General features: G+C 51.9%; 1 protein-coding gene across 1 annotated transcript; it reads right to left on the bottom strand.

Moving 5' to 3' along the window:
• Positions 1–2,496: 2,496 nt before the first annotated feature.
• Positions 2,497–22,572, bottom strand: ALDH4A1 (aldehyde dehydrogenase 4 family member A1). The gene is made up of 11 exons (XM_034753665.1): positions 22,513–22,572; positions 21,307–21,456; positions 21,039–21,113; positions 14,358–14,545; positions 12,576–12,649; positions 10,944–11,140; positions 10,493–10,540; positions 9,357–9,509; positions 7,776–7,897; positions 6,881–6,999; positions 2,497–6,634 (listed from the first exon to the last, which is right to left on the bottom strand). Exons 1-11 carry the CDS (start codon positions 22,570–22,572, stop codon positions 6,522–6,524), a joined length of 1,299 nt encoding a protein of 432 aa, XP_034609556.1. The 3' UTR covers positions 2,497–6,521.
• Positions 22,573–22,663: the final 91 nt, after the last annotated feature.

Here is a 22,663-nt window from a genome sequence, read left to right as displayed (position 1 = left end):
CAGATGCACAATTCCAGTCTGAATGTGACCAACTCTACTGTCAGGGAGAAGCACATCCTAAAAGCCATTTGAGAGCCTTCCAATTGAACCATACAGCAGAGCTGGGTGAGTGGGAGATTATTGTATGGTTAAATTAAATGTAATTAATATTCTTAAAGGAAGGGTGATCTTGGAGTTGAAGCACTCGACTGGGACCCATTATCTGGCCTCCTGGGGCTCTGTCACAGACATGCCCTGTGACCTTGGAAGTTACATAGTGCAAAATTTTCAAAGATGGCTTGTGCGAGTTATTTTGGTTGCCCCCCTGATGAGCCCCCCTGTGTCTAATCTTCAGAAGCACCGAGCCCCCACACGTTCAAGTCAGCAGGAGATGTGGGTGCCCTGCAGCTCTGAAAATCAAGTGTCACCCCAACTTGGAGACCAGTTTTGAAAATTTGAGCCTGTTTCTCCCTCTATAAAATGGGCTGATATATACCTGCCTCCCATGGGTGTTGGCATTTAATTCAGTAGCATTTGGAATGTGATTGGAGAAAAGGTATTTTATGAGCACAAGGTAGATCTAGAAATCTAGGGTAAATTCTCTGCTTAGGTGACTGACTTCCCAGGTGGGAGGTTAAGCCATTTTTTGTTATCCACACAATCTAGGGCATCCAGTCAAGGCTAGTTTAGTAGGGGGTGAATTAGGTCCCAGGCCTACAGAGTGAAATTCCTTTTAGAAGCAGGCCAATCTTTTGTGATGTTTATGTAGGGAAAGGGGAGACTAGCTACTGCATGTAACTAGAATTGGGTGACTTTTGTTTTTTGTTTTAAACCAAAAAAATTGTTCGGCAAACCATCTAGCTTCAGCCACACCAAAATGGTTTGTGTCAGTTTCACCAAAAAAAAAAAAATAATAATAATTAAAACTTTTGTTACAATATTTTCAAAACAAAACATTTTGATTTTTTTTTTTTTTGTACAAAATGACTGTGTGACCAAAAACAATTTAAGGAAATTAAAGTTTTAAATGGTCAAAATCAAAATGAAGCATTTTGTCCAGCCAAAACTTTTTTTGATTTGCTGAAAATTTCAGAAGACTTCAGGGTTTTTTGGTTTGACCTGAAATGCATCTTCGTTGCCCCTGAACCAAAAAACCATAAATCCATTAATAGCCCAGCTCTCCTTGCACCTCTATTTGCCCACACGATGAGAAACGTGTCGGTATGCAGATCGGCTTCTCTCGTAAGCACTGAGCAACCCGCTGCCGGATCCCGAGAAGGTGTTAGCAGAGATTGCGGTGCCATTAACGTCGATCATCCTAATGTGTGAATTAAAAGGGTGAGATGCTACTTGAAAGGATTTGACAGGAGCATGAAAACCAGAAGGAGCTGTTAGATGCTCCCTGATGGTTCTTGGCTAAGATCCAACATTAGCCTGGCTTGGTACATCATCTCTTGTGTTCGCCCAGTAAATAACACTAGGATTTTCTCTGTGATCCCAAACCCTCTGAAACAACAGATGATGTCATCAAAAGTAACCATGGCAATTTATCAAGGCTGCTTGGTGGCCTGTTGCCTTTCACTTAAGGATTGGTGGATTGCGGAGAGGAGCTATTTAACTGAACCTACTAGTATAAGTACTGCAGTACATCCACGCCCTAGGCACTGGTTACTGGTTTACAGCCTTGGGGTGGTGTCCTATTACCTTTCCGAAATCCACTTGAACTCAGGGGGCACTTTCAGTGGGGGGAGCTCAGCACCTCACAGGAACAGTCTCTTAGAAGGCCAGATTTTCAAAGGTATTTCCAGCACCTAAAAAGGCAGAGAGACACCTAGTGGGATTTTTCAATCCATCTGCCTCTTTAGGTGCTGAAACGCCTTTCGAAAAGCCGGCCCTGCGGCTGTTTGGTCAGGCAGAAATAATCCCCAACCCTCAAGCCAAACTTGTGGCAAGGGAAAGAATTCTTCAGGTCATGGCCGTGCTTGGCAAGTCTTTTATTAGCAATACCTGTCCAATCCTGAGTAGTATTCTTATCCCTCAACGCTATACATTCTCCCACGCAGGTGAGACGACGGCAGCAGCAGCGACCTTTCACATTGAAAATATCGTGTAGCGTTCAGCCCGAGTTGCGCTGCAACAAAGAGCGATCCAAGGAGCACAACCAGCGAATCATCTGCAAACACTCACCGCTGTTTGGATCAGCCAGACCAATGCCCTACTAAACTGAAGTCCTTCCTCTATGAACAACCTGGTCACCCACTGATCAACACTGCTCTCTGTACGGTGCATTTCAGGTAACATGCCATCAACAGGATACAGACCACGTTCTTGTATAGACAACAGCATTCAAATTAGTACTAAGAAAAAAATCAACCAACTGGAGCCCCAGCTCCTTATAATGCGAGTATGAAAATGCTGGTTCCCTTCCCAGTTTTTGCCGGTGGAGATTTGCCATTACAGATCACGCAAGCCCAGTGTTTGGCGAGGGAAGGTAGAGTTAATGGGCAAACTGGAGGGTAGGATTAAACAAGACTTTATTACTTCTCCTTGTGTGGCAAACATAGCAAAGGATTCTTAGCAGCAGTTTCTAATATTAGAAAGACATTCATGTATAGTTGGGAAGGAGCAAAACAAAACAATTGTTTTTCGCACGTCTCCGGCACTACCACGGCAATCCACTAGGCCGGAGAGTGAGTTGCACAGGGGACGACAAGCTGCTTTTTGGGGCAGTGGCTCTGTTTGCATCCACAGGGTTTTATGCAAGCGACCTCTTTGGTTTTGATCCATGGGATTTGCACCACTTGAGGCTGAGAGGGCGGGTTCCTTTGAACCCCCCAAAAAGCAAAGTGGCACTCTAGCTGACTTGATGAGTTTCATCTGGCTTCCAAACTGGGGCAGGGTTGCTTGAAGCAGGACGGAGTTTGCAACTAAAAACAAACCCAGGTGCTTTCTTGCATGATAAGCAGGATCAGTGAGTCCAAAAGAACCACCCTCTTTCATCCTTACGCTAGGAAACACCTGTTATTCCAAGAGGGTCATTCCATGCTTAAAAGCTTTTGGGCTTTTAAAACTCACTGGTTTTTAAGAGGTACAAGGCCAGGTCATCTCCTATCCTGGATTCCACCCTATGTAGGTGGAAAGGAATGGGATAAAATGAGGGAAACTACACCAGTGCACCAGGAAGTTGGTAGGGCTGGGACAGCAGGGGCTACTGAGCTAACGCCGCAGTTTTGCTTTAAGTTGAACAAGGAACGAGGGGTAGAACAAGCCGTGAAGCAGGCAGAGGTAGGATGTAGATTCTATTGCGAGCACTTGAGAGATAGCTGCTAGGAAGGGAGTGAAGACCTGGCGAGGATAGCCGAGAGGCAGGTAAGAGCTGGGAGGACAGATACCCAAGTCACTCGGCACTAAGGGTACGTCTACACTGCAATTACAAACCAGTGGTTGGTGACTCAGCTCACGGGGTTCGGGGTAAGAGACTGTTTAATTGGGTCCAGACCAAACCCAAAAGTCTACACCACGATTAAACAGGCCCTAAGCCTGGATCTTGGCTAAGATCCAGCAGTAGCATGGCCTGGTACATCATCTCTTGACAGGCCAGCCCTGGGTATGTAACTGCAGTGTAGACATACGCTAAGGGACTTGTCTACATGACCCCACAGTGCAGACTGCAGGGTGCGAACTGCAGCCCACACTGAAGTTTTGTGCTGTAAGTAGACCCTGCTAGCGCGAACTAAAAGGTACCTAGTTCATAGCAATGTAGTCTCATTTAAAACAGCCCTACGCTATCTCTTAGTTCATGCTAGCAAGATCTACGTGGGGTAATTACAGCACTAAAAACTTTAGTGTGTGCTACAATTCACACCTCTGTAGGCCGTACGGTGTAGACAAGCACTAAAATGCAGAATCAGGGGAAAAGAATTTATTCTCACCGGCAGCGTTATGCAAACTTACCTCACAAACCTATATAAAATAGAGTAGCTCCAGCTATGAATCACATGAATGTTTGAATTTACTGGATAAATTACTGATTTATTTTAATATGCAAAACCTTGTTGCTATTGTGCCTACTGGTACACATGAATCTTGTCTAATATTACTTTTGTTACATAGCGATAAAAGGTAAATAAGTATTTGAAATGTTTTTTTGAATCAAATACTTCATCTAACACAGTGGATTCCTTCAAGCTTACACAGTTAGAACCAAAAAGTGCTAGTAGAATCAGTCATTAACAAACCTTTGCTTCAAGAGTTACCTTTTAAAATGCATCCAAGTCTGTGTAACTAAGTTATGGCAACAGCTTATCTGTCTCATGATTCAGCATTTGCAATAAGTGGATATTGACTTCAGTGGCAGTGACAATTATTGACCTGAAAGCTAAATACTAGTCAAGGCCCAGTAGAGGTTAACATTTAACTGACTGGAAACCTCAGACAATTAACGGCTGTACTGTCAATCATCTACAGTTTCACAATTCCGGCTGTGGAATTGTCAACCGTAACAGCTTGCTGTTGAAGGAACATTCTAAATTAGAACTGAAGTTAGACGGTCCTGTCCAATCAGGATGTGGAAAGTTGGATATGAGAGCTCAGTGGACACGTCGTAAGAACCTACTAAGACGACTGGGGTAGCATTTGCCATTTAGAGCAGTTTTGCGCCTCAGAACAGGTGGGTATATGTTACCCAGGCTGTACAGGAACATACAGTCAGGCGTGTTCACTGTGCACATGGCAAGCGGCTAAGGCCAACAGAGGCAAAATGGACTCTTAACATTGTGATCAGCTCTCTTTCCCTCTGAGCAGTCGCTAAGATTCCTGCAGCTGCCACGCACTTGTTACTAACATGAGACCCACGCCACGGAAGAGGAAATGCTCTCTGGATCCACTCAGGGAACCTCACCGGGGAGTAGCCTGCCCAACTGGATAGCTGCTAGTGAATCGCAGACCTAAAAAGTCTTAATGCACCTATTACTGACGCAGTTGCAAAGTAGTATTAGTATGGCTAACGCTTGCTTAGCACAGCTAGTGACTGTACTAAAGTGAAACGTGCCTAGCATTGAATCAGTTTTTAAATCAAGGGGTTTAATAGCAAAATAGCCATGAGGTATGCACGCTAACAGCATCCCCTCAGTGCTACATGCAAAATAGAGCTACTGTCACTACGCTATTCAAACTAGAGCCTAAGCAAACCCTCTGATCTTAACCGCAAGGAACTCTGGGAAAGTGCACAGCTAGAGTCCAATGGTGTAACTCTCTGGACCAATTCAAGCCAGAGTTCACATACGTTTCCCCCTACTCCCCGGAACAGGACTTCTTAACCAACAAGCATGATTTGTAACATGGCCCATGTATTAAACTAAAAACAAGTGTTTGGAAAATAATACAGCTCTGAAAGTAACAGGGACAAGCCCATCCTGTTAATGCCATTATCTGCTTCAGTACCAGTCATATAGCTCTGGCTTTAATTATTTCAGGAATCTCAGTTCAGGGGGAGAAAGCAAAATTGGTCCCAATTCTGGCGGAGAGGGACATGGGTGTTACAGGTTGCTTTTAAAAAAGGATGGACAGAGGTGGAAGACAAGGGCTCTGCCCAGTCTCAACTCAGTTGCTGTTTTCATGCATTACTTTCCCTAAATGCCTCTTCCCTCTAAACTCTGCAAAGGTTTTACAGCAGAAGTGTTAATGCAAGGCATTTTATCACCTACCGTGTTTGAGAAAACATACGGCTTGTCCACACAAACACTTAGCTTATGGCAAGCTGGGATGTAAATCTACCATGCACTAAAACTTTCCTATGGAGCTTAGATCTACCCCCACTTGGAGTAGATTAAAGCACAGTAGGGAATTTTTAGCAGGCAGCAGCAAGGTCCACATAGACATTTAGTGCCCAGCAGGGTAGATTTACACCACAGCTTGCGGAGAAATAAGTGTTCGTATGGCCAAGCCCTTTAAAGAACATGATTTGTTCCCTCTCCAATGGCAGACTAGGCACTGGCTTCATACCTGCAGCAGGAGACACTCAGTCCCTGAGATCTAGATGGAAAACCACAATCATGCGTAGACCAAATGTATGGGGAGAAATGGACAAGAACATCTCCACGGGCATGTTCCTCTATGATTCTATGGGACGTGGAGTGGGAGGGCAAGCTTCATGGATTTGTTCAGCACAGATTAGCATGAACCCCCGTTATCTCATTCTTGCCAGAACGTTTCTCCTCTACTGCCTCGCAGGCCTGTGGTTCTTGCTGCTGCATTCCTGTTCTAAGGTACCTTGATGAGCGGCCTCCTCCTGCTAGAGGACCATGAACAAACTGCAGCCTACAGAAGAACCCTTCTTTAGACTAATCTCCTGCATCGGGCTTGAGAAATCACAAGGGTTGCTCTTGTTGCTGGGTAACAGTCTGTTAAATTTTGTTTGAAAAAACAAAATGCTTTAAATACTATTAGAGCCGTAGCTTGGAAATGAGATCGGCAACTCCGCTCTGCGTTGGGAGTCAGTAGTAAGAGGGCGTTCTCCCAGCATGGAAGGCACTGGGCCGCGATCATTGCATGTACGCGTACTGCCAGTCTCCGAGCGGCACGTGGGTCTCCTTGATGGCCTGGGGAGACGTCCAGCGCAGGAGGTAGAAGGGACTGCCCGGTTTGTCGTTGGTTCCTGTAGGAAAGCCAGGAAAGGCTCTTTACGGGAAGGAGTCGTCGTTCCCCAGTAGGGAGCAGACTCCAGTCTTGGCCCTGCAGGAGGTTCCATAGAGAGAACCCCATCCCACAGCTGAGGAGATGGCGGCACAGAGCCAGGAGTAGAACCTAGGCCTGCTCACTCCCAGCGCCTGGCTCTAGTTCCCAGAGAGGAACATTCACACCCCACTGTGTATGGATCAGCTGACAGCTATTCCCCTCTCACCTGAGGCACGAGCGCCCCCAAATGGCTGCTGGGCCACAATTGCGCCTGTCGACTTATCGTTAATGTAGAAGTTGCCAGCTGCATTCCTCAGAAGCGTCCTCGCTTCCTGGATGACGTGCCTAGGAGAGATGGGGGGGAGCAGTGACACAGCGGAGGAGGACACGCTCAGGTCATCGTCCTTTCAATCTGCTGTGGGCCTCCTGGCCTCAGACCGTGTGCAAGAGAACATAGTGCTAGCCAGATGGCCCAGCCCAACATCTATCCCCAGCAAAGCAACCCACCCTACCACTATTGCTCTGGCTTAGAAGATTCAGCATTCCTGGGGTACTCTGCAGAGCCCAGTCAATCCCTGGCCTCTGTGCTGAAGCAGACAACATAGCTGGTCAGCTCTTAGTTACTGCTGCCCTAGGCTGGGCTCAACCCCAGATGTGAAATGTGGCATTGCTCCAAACCCATCCCCTGTACCATTCAGTCCCAGAGAGTTGCACCACTTAAAGTTCACCACCTTTGATGGCCATGGGGCAGCCCTAATGAGCCATCTGGGGCTGGTAGGACATAGGAGTGTTGTCTTGAGGGAAACTCCCTGAACTACCCTTCAGAGCCTCTAGGGAAAAGGGGCAAGGGGCTCAGACAAGGAGCCTCCCTGCCCTAAATCACTACTCGGCCCATGCTGGGCAAAGCCCTACCCATGAAGGGGTAAGGGGCCATTGGCCCAGGACTTCCTTCTAGCAGAAGACAGTGATGAAAATGGAGGTAATACACGTGCTGGTTCTGCATGACAGAAACCGAAGGGTTAAAATTATTTGCCCCCCCCCTAGTGCACCCTGGAAAGAAAGAGAGCGGAGAGCGAGCTATTAGCGCACACTGCTAGAGGGGTGAGAATTCAGGCACTTACTTATCTTGGGCGAACACTGCCCCCGTGAGGCCGTAGGGGGATGTGGTGTCTATGAGCTGTAGGATTTCCTTGTACTGCTTTTCTGGATAGACATAGACAGTCAGGACTGGGCCAAAAATTTCCTGCAAAGCAAAACAAAGGCTGTCAGGGCAGGAGCAGCCGAGTCTGCATGCCTGCGAGCGTGGCCCACAATCGCTGCTTGTTATTGACGGCAGCGCCTGCTGCTTGAACAAATCGCAGGTGTGAAACAGGACAAATGACCAGCACTGTGAAAGCAGGAGGAGCACAATCAACTCCTGCAGGGAAGGACTCCGGGGGAAGGCAGAGCACCATCTCCCAGCCCAAGTGTAGTATTTGCTTGGCAGGCAGTTCCCGCCCGTTCCTGCCAAGGACAGCAGTGTGCCTTCATTGTTATCTAAGGTGTTTAGGGTCCTGTACTTGGGCCAGTCTCCCACCCATACAACGCCCCGTCCTTCCCAAGCTGGATGGATGAATGTTCGTTAGAGCCATTCCCCTACCCACTTCCATCCCCTTCAGCCCTGAGCTGAGATTCAGAGCTATTCTGGCTCAGTAAATAATTATAGGTCTGCAGAGGATGGAGAAAAGAAACAGCTGCACATACACTGCAGCGCTGGCGGTCAAAGGCTATGTCTACACAGCAGTTAGACACAGCCGACTCGGGTTTGCAGGGCTCCGGCTGTGGGGCTGTTTCATTGCTGTGTAGACGCCCTGTGAGGTGGGAGGGTCCCAGAGTCCAGGCTCAGCCGGAGGCTGGAAATCTTCACCGCAATGAAACAGCCGGAGCCAGAGCCCCGACAGTCTGAGTCATCTGGCACTGGCCAGCCGCGGGTCTCTCTTCGCGGGGTAGACATACCCCAAAAGGCCCTCCGGTAAGCCCCCGCTTCTGAGCTTCATTAGTGAGCGGCAGCGTGTGGGAGAGGAACGCTAGGCGCGACAGCAGCCAGCCCTAACCCCGGGCCCGTGATGAGTCTGCTGCTTCTCCTTTAGTTCAATGGGCTCTAGTTTTAGGAGCTTTAGAGGAGCCCGCCCAGCCCTCGTCTTTGTTTGCTGTGGTTTCCGGCCATCACTAGGGTGAGCCAAGAGTGGTGGTGGAATGACACTCAGCTCGCAATCAGGAAGGGCTTCCTAGCCTATACAACCGGCCCCTCCCGGAACCCGTGGATGCCCCGTCACTCGAGCAGCTAAGGCACTGGGAAAGACAGCGTGGGGAACAATCCTGCCCCAGTTACCGCGCTGCGCCAGTGGCCTCCTATTTAACTGCACGCTCATCATGGAGCTTGTGCTGCTCTGAGGCCCAGTCTTGAGAGCACCTCAAGGCCAACAGGAGGGCTACAGTCTAGGCAGGAGGCAGCAACACACGCACTGAGGAGCAGTGCAGGTTACTCATTAAGGGGAGGGAGTTCTATGGGATCAGTCCTAGAGGGTGGGAATCTCTGGCTTAGATGGCCAGATTTCTCTCTCTCTCTCTCAAAGATCTGTGCTTCTGCAATGGCTATTCCTCATGCTCTTCTCGCGGTCAATTCAACCTCGATCCCCGCAGGAGAGAAAAGGGATACTCACCTCTTCCATGATGGGGTCCTTTGGGTCTTTGCTCTCCACGATACACGGCTCGACAAAATACCCAACGGTGTCATCACACGTCCCCCCCGCCAGGATGCTGAGGTTGGGCGACGTCTTGGCGTGTTGGAGCCACTTCTTAATACGTGCAAAAGACTGAAAACCAGAGTGCGAGGAGGAGTCTGAAAGAGGGCATTGCCCGTCGGCGACACTAGCTCTGGAGCCGTCAGGATCCAGCAGCGGCAGACACGCTATTGCAGCACGTGAAGCCACTCGCGGGAATGCTGCCTAGAAGGCAGCGCTGGGTCCGCATCTCGCTGCATGGCCCGGGGTTTGCTTCCGGGAAGATGCCCCGTGAGCCTCCCTGCACTTAGAATCTTAGGCCCCTTCTGGGCAAGATCATGACGACTGTCCCTGAGGACGGCAGTCCCAGACAGGTGCACGTGCAGTAAGGCCGGGGGTGTCCAGACTTGGCTAGAAACCCAAAGCCGTGTACACTTTGCACACTGCAGCTGGCCCTGGAGAGACGGCCAACGGAAGACACAGACCCAAGGACTGCTAGCAAAGGGGAGCATTGCACGTTGGGACCTGTAGCGTAGCCAGCCACACCTCTGTATGAAGATGAGCAACTGCAGTCTCAGATGGCTAGTACTCTGGCCACGCCATGGGGCAAGGACAGAGTAGGGAGACAGGCAAGGGGCTGCCCAAAGCCTTTCCAGCAAGGGGAGGCCCCCTTCTCTGCAATGGAAGTGGATGAGAGGGATTTGCAGCCAAAAAGCCACCTGTATTGCCAGCTGCCTGCCCACAAGCTAGGAAAACACACTTAAGACAGCACTTGCCAGCTCAGCTGCATCTGGAACGACGAAAGGGGAGGAAGTGCAGCCCTGGGCGAGGGAGAAGGGATAATCAATCCCCAGGAGGGTTTGGCTGGCTTGGGGAAACCACGCGAGGCCTCTAGGGGAGCAGCAAGAAAGCTGGCTTAGGAGATCACAGGTAGGCAAGCCAAAGGGGCAACGGGGAGCAATGGCACGTAGGCCAAAAGGCCCACCTGCATGCCAGAGCCTCCCCGTAGCAGCCAGGGCCCGCCCTCTGGAGGGACTCAAGCCAGCAAGGGGACTGGGGCAGGGGACTGGTCTTACCTTGTCATCGATCACAGCCGAGAAGAACGTCGCGAAATCCTGGGCAGGCTGCGGAAGGAAGAAGGGGAGCTGGTGAAAGAGGGAGCAGGCTGCTTCGCTCCACAGGCCATCAGCTGCCTCGGAGCGCCAGGCAGGTCGCTCGGAAGGCAGGAGGAGGAAGAAAGAGAATCTAAATCCCCCGAGTGACACCTGTCCCTTCTTTAATATCGCACATCCCCACACCCCTAAGAGGGAGCAGCCGGCCTTTTTCAATTACGCTGTGGCGTTAACAGTTCCTCACAATCGTTCCTCCGCAGCGCTGGCTACAAGTTAATTTCTAATCACTAAAAAGATGAGGGGGGAAGAACCAGTGGATAAAAAGCTCGGTTCAATAGGAATTAGCAGCCGGCTACTGCAGCCTCTAATCCCATCAGCCACCCGCTGAGCCACAAAGCCCAGCAGCTCCACTCACGTCTCCCACTTTGATCTTCCCGTGCTCCTCCAACAGTTTCGCTTTGATCTGGGGCCACAGCGAGTCGGGGGCGTAGAGGCGGGAGCAGGCCGAGCATTTCTGGCCGCTGTACTCGAAGGCCGAGCGCAGGGTCCCGTTCACCACGCTGGGCACGTCGGCTGAGCTGTGCACGAAGTGGAAGTTCTTCCCGCCGCACTCTGAGGGGAGACACGGACCGACCCATCCCGTCACTGCCTCGTTGCTTCCCCACAGAGCAACTTACAGCCAGCCCCAGCTGGCTTCCTGCACAGTCCCACGTAACACGCGAGCTGCGGGCAATAGACACTGCACCCTCAGCAGCCAGGCCAGGCGTCTGCCTGCCCGCTCACCTGTCTGAATTACCCTGCCCCATGCTCGTTGGGACGCAGGGCTGGCTCTGAGCGAAGACACATCTGAGGGATAAATACCAACAACATGGGAACCACCTGCCTAGTTCTGCTCCAGCAGTTCCAGCCAAGTCTCTCCCAGCGACCCTGTGAGGAGGGTCAGAATTATGAAACCCATTTTGCAGCTGGGGAAACCGAGGCAGTGACTCACACTAGGTCACCCCGCAGGTCAGTGACAGAACTGGAGTCTGAACCTTGTTCCCTTCGTCCTAGCCTTCCCTCCAGCCTTGCAATCCTTTGGGTTCACCCCGTCTCTTCCCTTTCTCCCTCACTAGGTACAAAGCAAAGGGACCCTCGCCCCATTAGCAGGAGGGGAGCAATGGGTTTATATGGGAGTACAGCATCTGCCGTAGGCTCCTATGAGTGAGCAGAGAGAGGAGCAAGTCCAGCCATTTCTGCCCCAGGCTCGCTGGTGCCAGCTGCTCTTCCCAGGAGGTTCACTGCAAGAGGCCTCCCCAAGCTGATCTCAAAATGGCACCAGGTTCCCTAAATACCTCGGCCCGTTCAGTTCAGCCGGGGCAGAGCACGCTCCGCTAAGGATGCACTCTGGAATAGGACGGCCGGGGGAATACTGGGTGGCAGCTAGGCCGTAGCTAACCTGAACAGGGGAAGGAAAACATCCATGGGGTCCCAGCTGAGTCGGCGTGTAGGAGACAGACCTGTACAGCCCCACACCGCTCTGCATCGCTGGGCACAGAGGACTTTGCCCTGCAGTGCCTGGGACCTGAGCGCAGGCCCCTGTGGTGTCCACATCACCACCCTCTGCCCTCCCCTAACCTCTGAGCACTGAAGAGCGACTGGCCCCAACTTAAAGCTCAGCATAGCACAGAGCAGTTAAATGAAGCGTCCCACCCAGCCAGGCTCTCGCAGAGCCCTGAGACTAGAACCCAGGAGTCCTGGCTTTCAGACCTCTGCTCTGAACAGTAAACCACAGTGCCTCCAAGAGCTGGGAAAAGAACCCAGGAGCCCTAACTCACAATTCCCTGTTGCACCCGCTGGAGCCCACGCCTCCCCAGCTCTCTCTCCAGACACCTGTTTTATTTCAGTGCACCTGTTTGGTAGGAAATACAACGCAGCCATGGAAGTGAACAGCAAGCTGGCCACACACGCTGCCCAGTAGCTGCTCAATTCCTGCTGAGGACTTCCCCCGCCGCTGGCATGGCCCACGTGGCTCTTTGTCCCCCCGAGAGCTAAGTCTGGGCATTACCTCCTGCCAGGCGCGGAAAGGTGCGGTATCGATCCAGGTTCTCCGACACCTGCTTCCAAAGGTGCTTGAAGGTTCTGAAAGGCAGAAGAGAGAGAGACCCTGGCACTACACTGCGGTTACTCGGCGCACACTGGAGCGAGCATCTCGAGAGCTGTGGAACCAGGCGCCGGTTCTCAGGCCCCAGGAAGATTGGAGATTATCCTAAAGCCCCAGGTCCACCAGCTAAAGAAACTTCACCTCCCCATTCCAGCCAAGAGGCCTGATCCAACGCCCACCGAAGCCAATGGAAACAACTCCCATCGACTTCAACAGGCGTTGGCTCATACCTTGAGAGAGGAGGGGAGACAACCCGAGAACCAGGGCCTAGACACCAAGGTGATGGGCACTACCGAAAAGGCAGAGATGGAGAGATCGTGAAAGAGGGGAGAGAAAAGTGGCACAGAAGAGAATAAAGGAGAAATAGAGTCTGGCAGGGGCTTCCAGTTCTTTTCTTTCCCTCCTTCTTTTTTGGTTCTGACTGTGACAAACCCCTGAGCTGCAAAACAATAAAAATGCTAATACGCTCCCACCAGGAGAGAGAGCCACTAATACTAATTTATGAGCTTCCCACCTTTAAAGCCCAACGCTCATCAGACCATGTCATTCGGCTGGTTAGCGGGGCCCCCGGATTTTAATAGTCTCTCATCTTTGGGAGCGGCGCTTCGGGCAGGGCTGGCAGAGCCCTTCGCGGGAATAACTCACCCTGGGAGACGAGTGGGAGTTTGCAAATCTACATGGACAAAGGGAGCACCTGCACCATGCCCTTTATCAGGTTGTGGAGTCCTTCACGTGGCTAATTCACATCCCTTTAACGCCTGTCGGCAGGGCAAATGTGAAACAAACACCACATCCCTTTCCTACAGCATCGCTCTCCCAAGGAGCTCTCCAAAGGCTTTGCGAGCAATTAATGGAAGTTCTGGTGTCCCTGCGAGACAAGGAAATATCACCCCCAATTTGCAGATGAGGGTTAACCTCTCTCTGTGCCTCTCTTGAGAAACTTGTCCAGAGTCCCTGACACAGAATGAGATCAGGAATCTGAACTCCTGGCTCCCTATTAGGGGTCATAGAATATCAGGGTTGAAAGGGACCTCAGGAGGGCATCTAGTCCAACCCCTTGCTCAAAGCAGGACCAATCCCCAACTATTTTTTTTGCCCCAGATCCCTAAGTGGCCCCCTCAAGGACTGAACTCACAACCCTGGGTTTAGCTAGACACAGTCCCTGTAGGGAAAGAATGGTGGATACGCCAGAGTTTTAAGTTTGCCGCACGGACTCGGTAGGTCCCATCTACACCACCGCTTTTAACTGGGGCCCTGTCCCTTGGTCACAGTGTAAATGGGAATCTGGATTTGTCCCCCAGCAGCCCTGCAGGAAGTCCCCACAGCAAGGTATTTACAGTCTTCGGAGTCTAGAGAAGCGGGGGCTTTGGTAACGTCCACGTAGGTTTCATTATGCCCTGGAAACGAACATCATTCCACAGCTGCCATCATGCGTCCAGGGTACGTTGTTCGTACACCGTCAGAGAAAATGGGGAGTAGGGAGGAGATGACAATGGGGCCCACTTAGGGCTGATCTTTTTCCTTTCTATCCTGACCTTGCTTGCAGGACATTAACCAGTCCTGAAGTAACCTCCAGTGCCTGCAAAACACTGGCATGTGGCTGCATCACAGGTAGTGCTGCAGCAGCATGACCCCACCCTGCCCGACCCAACCACCTCTCCGAAGCGCCGACCCTTGCCCGCTTACGGCACGCTGCCCGTGAAGTTGAGCCCGCAGAAATGCTCAGAGCTTGTGACCGTGTCTCCAAAGACAGCTCCGTCAGCCGGGACAAACTGAATGACGTTTGGAGGGAGACCAGCTTCCAGGAGGATTCTGTAGATGGTGAAGTTGGACAGCATGGCAGCGTCGCTAGGTTTCCACAGGACCACGTTTCCCTGGAGGAGGAGGAGGGAAAAAAAAAAAATCTATTGATCACAGAGGGCGGCCATAGGCTTAGATAGCGGGCAATGAGGGGCCCCCTCGCTGCTGACCCCAGGGCTCCAAAGCTCAACGATCCAACCAAAGCCCCTGTCTGCCAGCAAAGCAGATGGGGGCAGAGCAGTGAAAGTCAGCTGCGTTTACGGGGGGTCCAGCAGCGCTGACGTGCATGGGATTGACACCCATCCCCTGCATTTGGCTTCAAGTTTCCGTTTCGAACAGCGCTGAGCTTAATGCCCGACTCAGCTGAAGTCTCGAGACTTCTTCCCGCTCACACTGAAATCAGGCAGACCCCATAATGACCCTCTGCTTATCTCTAGCACCATCCCTGTGCAGATCTCCCGCCAGCTGAGCCTGGCACCGCTGGATAGGCAGTAAGTGCCACCCCCATTTTACAGATGGGGGAAACGGAGGCACGGGGAAGATAAGGGACTTGTCCAAGGTTACAGAGCGAGCTGTGATGCTGGGAATGGGACCCAAGTCTCCGCCAGCAGCTTCAGCCACACAACTGTACTTCCTCCTCGAGCCAGGTTTCCTTGAAGCTGGGTGTAAACCAGTAGGTGCTTTAACCAGACAGGAAAGGGAAATAAAGCTCCCGGCTTCAGTCCTTTTAAGGCTTTCTTCAGGGCTGGTTTTACTGGGGGGAGGGATAGCTCAGTGGTTTGAGCATTGGCCTGCTAAACCCAGGGTGGTGAGTTCAATTCTTGAGGGGGCCACTTAGGGACCTGGGGCAAAATCAGTACTTGGTCCTGCTAGTGAAGGCAGGGGGCTGGACTCAATGACCTTTCAGGGTCCCTTCTAGTTCTAGGAGATAGGTATATCTCTATATATTGTCCACAGAAGAGGGTGAATCAACTGAAAGACACTGGGCAATAATTCCTAGAGAGGTGTCCCCCCTGTCCCCCCTTCAGCCAGCCTGGAGGGAAGAGGACACATCCTACCTCTTAGTTTCCCTTTGACCCATCTTCCCCTTCCTTTTATACTCGGCCCCAAGCAGCCATGTGACCAGCAGGGATCCCTTAATCCTCTCCTGGTGCTGCACCTTTCCCTCATCGCGTGACTCCCGTTCGTAAGAGGCTGAAGCCAGGGGAGCTCCCAGGTTTGAAAGGTTCCACCCAGTTCTGTGCTACGCCCACTACGCCAGCCCCTCGAGGGGCGAGCTACGGGGAAGCTCACAGCAGTGCAGTGGTGTCGTGAACCAAGACACAACAGTCATAGCAGATGGAAAGCAAGGGGGGGGGGACAAGGGGCCGTAAACATTTGTCCATCTGGACTGGACGTTCAGTTCCTGAGCCTCTCGACACAAACCCTCCCCTCCTCTTCCCGCTTTCTTCCACTCCGAGTGGTGGGAAAACTACATCACACTCAGCAAAATGTTGAAGTCCCTGGGAAATCCAATACAGGCCACAGTCAGGGACAAGAGAGCAAAGGAGCCAGGCTGCTGGTCTGTTCTGATGTGGCAAAAGCTCTGCTCCTATGAAATCCTTCTCCCACGTTAATCGTCTTGATCTCTCCAGCTAGTCATGCGGCCGAGATATTTAATCCCATGGGAATTCCACTGGAAATTACTAAAGCACTAATTACCAGGATGCTAATTAACGTCCACTCATTATAAAGAGTTGGCCCGCAACTCTCCATTTTAATTCCAGGTGCACAAAGCAGGGACGTAGGCTTGGCAAATTCGCCACTTCTCCAATACCAGGAGCCACGCGACCCCTCCTCCATCTCCCCTTTAGCAGCCCAGCACCAGGGGCAGAGAAGATCTCAGCTTCCCCTATTAAATGGAAGCAGAGACCCTGGCATGCAGCACCTCTGCTGGGGTCTGTCCTCAAGTGAAAAGCAGACACAAGGAAAGAGACCAGAAAATAGGGAGACGGCCAGCTGTTAGGGACGGATCAGGCATGCGAGGTCCAATCTGCCACCACGTAGCTCACTAGAATTGTCCCCTATGTACCGGATTAGCTCTGAATGGCCCAAGGGATGAGGTTTCTATCCCACAACCAAACAGCTCGCCCCACCAGAAGGATCCCCCTGTTCCTCCTCTCTTAACATTGCTATTATTTATATCACCGGAGCACCTAGGGCCCCTAGACATGGACCCTTTGATGGTACAACACCTACCACAACAAAGATGGCCCCTGCCCCAAAGAGCTGACAGTCTGAGTATCCTCTTAGTTATGCCTCACTCACTCTCCCCCCTTGGGGTTTACACCCTCCGCATTTGTAGGTGTGTCCCCCCCCCACCTTCGTGGTCACTTTAAAAGAGCGAAACGTTTGGTTGTTTTACCTCGTAAATCAATCCCCTCCAGCTCCAGTAGAGGATGCGGTGCTGCTGGAGTTACCGTCTTCCATACGGAGTTTAGAGTCTGAGGTTCTGGTCATTAAAGATAGACCCATAGACTTTAAGGTCAGAAGGGACCATTATGATCATCTAATCTGACCTCCTGCACAACGCAGGCCACAGAATCTCACCCACCTACTCCTGTAACAAACCCCTGACCTATGTCTGAGCTATTGAAGTCCTCAAATCGTGGTTTAAAGACCTCAAGGTGCAGAGAATCCTACAGTAAGTGACCCGTGCCCCATGTTGCAGAGGAAGGTGAAAACCCCCTCAGGGCCTCAGCCAATCTGCCCTGGAGGAAAATTCCTTCCCGACCCCAAATATAGCGATCAGCTAAACCCTGAGCATGTGGGCAAGACTCACCAGCCAGACACCCAGGAAAGAACGCTCTGTAGTAATTCAGATCCCACCCCATCTAACATCCCATCACAGGCCATTGGGCATATTTACCGCTAATAATCAAAGATCAATTAATTGCCAAATTAGGCTATCCGATCATACCATCCCCTCCATAAACATGCCAGGTCACTTTTCATAAGAGCAGAAAAGTTAAACCGGGTGCCCTGGTCCAAATTCCATTTGCCTCTCTCGATCCCCGCTGCACTTCTACTTGGGCACAGTATTCTTCCCATCCAGCTGTAAGCGGCTGTGTGCCCTGTTTAACAGCCGTCGTGCTCTACCCCAGAGGTGGCTGCACTTCAGCGGCAGGCAGTGCCGACGTGTGGTACGTACATCAGTTGATGAACCCCTTTGGGATCCTTACGGTTGGAAGACTTCAAAAATGCAGTTTAGCACTATTGTGTACATTATATCCAGGGGCTTCCCCTCATCCGCACTTGCGGTTACACCCTGGAAGGCACTGCCCGCATATCATGGTCCGTTACTTACTCGGTGAACTCCCAAACACCACCTCATCCCATGGCCAGTAACTAATACCAGTACGTTTCCTAGACCAGGAGCCAGAATTTATTTATTATGGGGGTGGCTGCAGCCCCACAGAGCCCCAGTCCTGGAGCAGGTAGCGTACAAACACGGAACAAAAAGACAGCCCCGTATGTCCCTTCCTAGTCTTCCTCCCTTTCCATGATTATAAACACCTTCTTCTTTCCACGATCAGAGGAGATTTCTCCTCTGCTCTCCTGACCCTCTCCTGAGCCAAAGCCCAAAGTCACTAGAATAGAGCCCCATTTGGCCTGCCTTATTCAGTGGAAACGCCCATTGCATTACACACTTGGCCCTATCTTTAAATAAATACAAAAATAAATAAGGAAAGTCTCAATAATTACAGTCCAGTGAGCGCCTCACCTCAGTGGCAGATTAGCCAATGGGCTGACGGGGCCCGTGCGCAGGGGCCCCGGCCAATTGGGGAGGCCCAGAAAAAATGGGTGCACCTGCACTCCAACCCCGCTCCCTGGCAGAAGTGCTGGGCAATGAGGGAAGCCCAGCGCCCCGAACCCGGCTGTGACCCCAGCTCCCTGCCGAAGCAGCAGGGCTGGGGAAGCTCTCACTCCTCACTGTGGCCGAGGGGGGAAGGGAGGGGCAGAGCTTCTCCAGTGATGAGGCTGCAGTTGGAGGGGGTGGGGGGGGCAGAAAGGAGCAAACAGGTTACAGAGCCACACAGGGGGGCAGAATGGGGCAGATTGTGGGTGGAACAGGGCAGGGCCGCAGGCAAGGGGCGGAATGGGGGTGGGATTGTAGGCAGAAGGGGTGGGGAGGGGCTCCCCACTTGCTCTGGCCCAGGGCCCCACGAAACCTTAATCCGTCTCTGCCTCACCTAGGTCCTCAGGAAACCAAGAATCTGAGGGCTTGTCTACGCAGGGAAATTGACCAGCGTCGCTATCGCAGAATTATTCCATTACAGCTATGCTGGTACAACTCCCGGCCTGGACACTGTCCCGTAACAATTCCAGAGAGGAGTAATTATTCCTGACTAGAGTCACTTTTAGGGCACAACAGAGTGCCCACATAGGGCAGTTAGACTGGCACAGCTGCCACAGAAAGCTATGCCGTGGAATTTCCCTGTATGGACACGCCCAACACAACCCGCCTGGCCTACCATGCGTCATGGTGACTGCAATACCCCATCATCAGCGTCACCCCTTTAGCCCCAACACCCGAACTTCATTAAGCAGCGATGCCCATTTTTACTTTTGCAGACGTGTTGGCATCGTACCGAAGCAAAACGACATTTTAAAGCTTGCAGCGTCCGGGCTGAATGGGGCCGTTCAGCAAAGAGGGTTACATCCGTTTATATCAACGAGAGCAGGGAAAGTCTTGGCAGCTACTAATGTGACATTTTACTGCAAGGGAGGTGGGATCAGAGAATGTTTCCAGGGGGCCTAAATTTTCAAGAGGGACTACTGATTTTGGATAGGGCACACTCAATTTGTAGGTGTCCGTCCTGGGAGACACCTTAAAGATTTTCCCGGGGCAGGTGCTTAGCACTTGAAATCAATAAATCAGGTGGCATTTCAAATTGAGCAACCAAAATCACTGGTCACGTCTGACCCGGACACTGTAGTCCTTTGGCCGTGTTCGATGGGAAATCTTGGTTAACTCAACACAGACACGGGCTAGTTTAGGGCAGGCTAGGGCTTAGTTAGAAACACTGCAAATACGGGCCCCGAATCTCTCCTCCTGTTTGGACCAGGCCAAGCAGCACAAAGTGGTGAAATCAGGCCAGCTGAGAATTATCCAGCATAAGGGAGCTCGCAGGTGGCATAGCTGGCACCTACACCAAACTTCCCCCTCACTCCCAAAGCACAGGTGGCAGCGCAAGCCACACCAATTCGCAGCTGGCATAAACGAGAGCAGCCCCTAGGCTGCTCTAATTTACACTGATGGGCAGGGGCACGTGCAAATGCACCAGGAGGAATCAGGGAGGCGTTCCTTGATCCCCGCCAACCCTGCGTCAGGCAGATCTCAGTGCAGGAGAGACACTAGACACTAATACTTCTCTCTCTTTCCCCCACCCCCTTTCTTTTGTAAGCATATCCAGGAGGCTACAGCAAGGCTGGAATTCCAGGCCAACCCAGCATCACAAAACTGCAGCGGTTTTGTTGTTCTGACCCACTCCCTCTTCTGCCTTTCCTCCACCCCCACACAATCCAGCCGTTAGGCAAACCCTGGTATATCCCGCCTCATGCCCACTGCCCAAGGCAGGACTCAAGCCGAGGCTACCAGGTAACAGCTCGCTGCACTTCGGCGCTAAGAAAGCCTATCTGCTCACCCAAAGCCCGCCGTATCAGCCTGATCTCACCCAAGCGCCGGTGTAACACTGCCCGACTGTGAAATCAGCAGCCTCATTAACAAGTTAATTTCACAGTCTCGTAATGCAGCCACTGCTCTACAGCAGACTCTGATTAGGGGGCAGAGTACTCACGCCAACCTTTCCACGGGCAATGCTCAGCGAGGGGGCAGCACAAAGGCTGCCAATATAAATGCCCGCTGTAGCAGAGGCTCTACCCCAGCCACGCTAGGAATATACAAGGTAAACTGGGCACACCTACCTACCTTCTCTAATAATAAAAGAGCAAAGGGACGGTCAAGGGCAACAGATTTAAAACAGATGAAATACATTTTTGCACAATGCATAGCTAGCCGGTGGAACTCACTACCACAGTATGTCATTGAAGCCAAGAGCTTAGCAAGACTTTTTTTTGGAGGTGGGGGGGGCATTTAATGTAACCCATTATCCATATGGGGAGGCGTGAATAAGAATAAAAGGCAAACAAACCCTCATGCTTCAGGTCATGAGATAATCACTAGCTGGTGGGGGTCAGGAAGAAGCGTCCCCTACAGACAGCTGATGCCATAGTTGTCCATTACAGGGTTTCCTACCGCCATCTGGTAACGTCCGAGACAGGATACTGGAATGGGGGGTGCAATTTACTAGGAGTACTTTGATGTTTGCATTTCCTAGCATTGGGGTGTTTGAAATTGCAACCTTAGCGTTCCATTAAAGCAAATTTCTTTCCTGATTGTGGAGTGTTGGTTGCTCAGCTATCCCTGTGGGTCGCAGACGGGGCAGATTCATTGGGCAAAGAGCCGTTTAATCCAAAACCCCAGCGTTGCGTAAAGAAAACCCACGCGCCCTCCTCCACACTCACCATCAAAGCCGGAGCCCCTGCCAGGTTCCCGCCAATCGCAGTGAAGTTAAAGGGCGAAACAGCTGCCACAAAGCCCTGCAGGCGGGGGGGGAAAGGAGAATTTACACAGTGTAATTTGCACACCCCAAGGGAGGCCGCAGGAGCGTGGAAAAACGTCCCGCCGCAGCTCGCGACGCACAGGGAGAGCATCTGTTCTGAGCCGGGATGTCTCACACCCCCCCACACACCTTGGATGCGCATGTCTGAGCCACCCCACCCTTCCCCTCACCTCCAGCCCCCGGTAGACCATGCTGTTGGTGCTGATGGGGATGCTGACGGGCTGAGAGTTCTCCAGCTCCAGCGCATACTTGGCGTTGAATCGGAAGAAATCGATCAGCTCCGCGGCTGCGTCGATTTCCGCCTGCATGACAGTTTTGCCCTGAAAGGGGAACGGGAAAGATCAGCGGCACTCAGGCAGCCCCGAAACACACTCCCGCCTGGCTTTCTCCCTAGGGGCTGACGGACACAGGGGCTTGGCTTCTTTCTAGCTACATTGCCCCATGCTGCCTCTCCCCCTTGCTCTCACTGGGTGGGTGACGACCAGCAGGAAAGCCGAACTCCCAGACTCAGACTGGGTTTGTTAGTATCTTTCCCCTCCCTCTCCCTGGCAGAGCCCTGACCTACCCCCCACCCCCTGCACAGGGCGAAAGATCAGGGCTGGGAATCAAACCCAGGTGTCCCTCACGGCGCTGGCACACCAGTTAGTCACCAGCCCTGCACAGAATGACGTCTGTTTCACGCAACAGCCTGTGCAATGAACAACGACCAGACCCGATCACTGTAATTGCTAGGAGTGCACTGGCTACATCAGCGCCCAGGAAATCCCCTTTTTTCCTCTCCTTGCCACAAATCTTCTCCAACAGCCCCTTGCTGCTCCCTCAGTCCATTTCACCAATGCCAGGCCAGGCATCATACATGAGTTAATTCTCTTTCCCTCCATGCATGGCCCTTCCTAGCCTCTCACAGTGCTGTCTGATCTACGAGCCTGGGCCCCATGCTATCCTAGTGACCCATTTCCTAGCCCCACATGCCGCTGAAGTGACAGGGACCAACTGAAGCACTCAAGGTAGCAGATTTAAAGGGCTGGGGGCACTCAGCGAAGGGCCTTCAACTCTGGGGTCTGCTTCCCTCGCTGGGTCAACACAACAGGAGTCCGTCGCGATTTAGAGAACAGAACAAGGCCCCTCTTTTCCCGCAGGGTTTTTGTGGGGAGGGTAAACTTGTCTTTGGAGGGTGGGGGGCTCCTTTGTTTGAAGACACCATCCATGCGCCGAAGCGGGTGCATCAAGACAGATCACTGCCAGATGCCCTGCAGGATTCATACAGCCCCTTCTTGCAGCAAAAGCAAAGGGGGAAATCAGGCTCCTGCTAGAATCTAACCCCCCAATTGTGGGTCTCACTGGCCGCTCCTGATCAGCCCAACCCTGGACGTCACCTTCCCTGTTTCACCCACTGTCTCACCCGGGAAGTTTTGCTGCTGACGCGACACTAACATGGCGCTGAAAGCGGAGCCAGAACCCAATCAGTTCCCCCCTTACGCTTCCTGGGTATTTCCACCCCACTCACAGCCCCGTCTCCCTACCCCT

Source organism: Trachemys scripta, chromosome 19 (assembly GCF_013100865.1).
Source record: "Trachemys scripta elegans isolate TJP31775 chromosome 19, CAS_Tse_1.0, whole genome shotgun sequence".
Lineage (NCBI taxonomy): Eukaryota > Metazoa > Chordata > Testudines > Emydidae > Trachemys > Trachemys scripta.
This window is presented reverse-complemented; position numbering and strand designations above follow the sequence as displayed.

What these genes read in the sequence shown, in the direction of transcription:
- ALDH4A1 (XM_034753665.1), bottom strand. Translation starts at nt 22,572, where the DNA reads ATGTTAGTGTCGCGTCAGCAGCAAAACTTCCCGGGTGAGACAGTGGGT. An exon ending in CAGGGGCTCCGGCTTTGATG is followed by an intron (nt 14,546 to 21,038) that starts GTGAGTGTGGAG and finishes CTCCTCCTCCAG; the next exon opens with GGAAACGTGGTCCTGTGGAA. An exon ending in GGAAGATCAAAGTGGGAGAC is followed by an intron (nt 10,541 to 10,943) that starts GTGAGTGGAGCT and finishes TTCCTTCCGCAG; the next exon opens with CCTGCCCAGGATTTCGCGAC.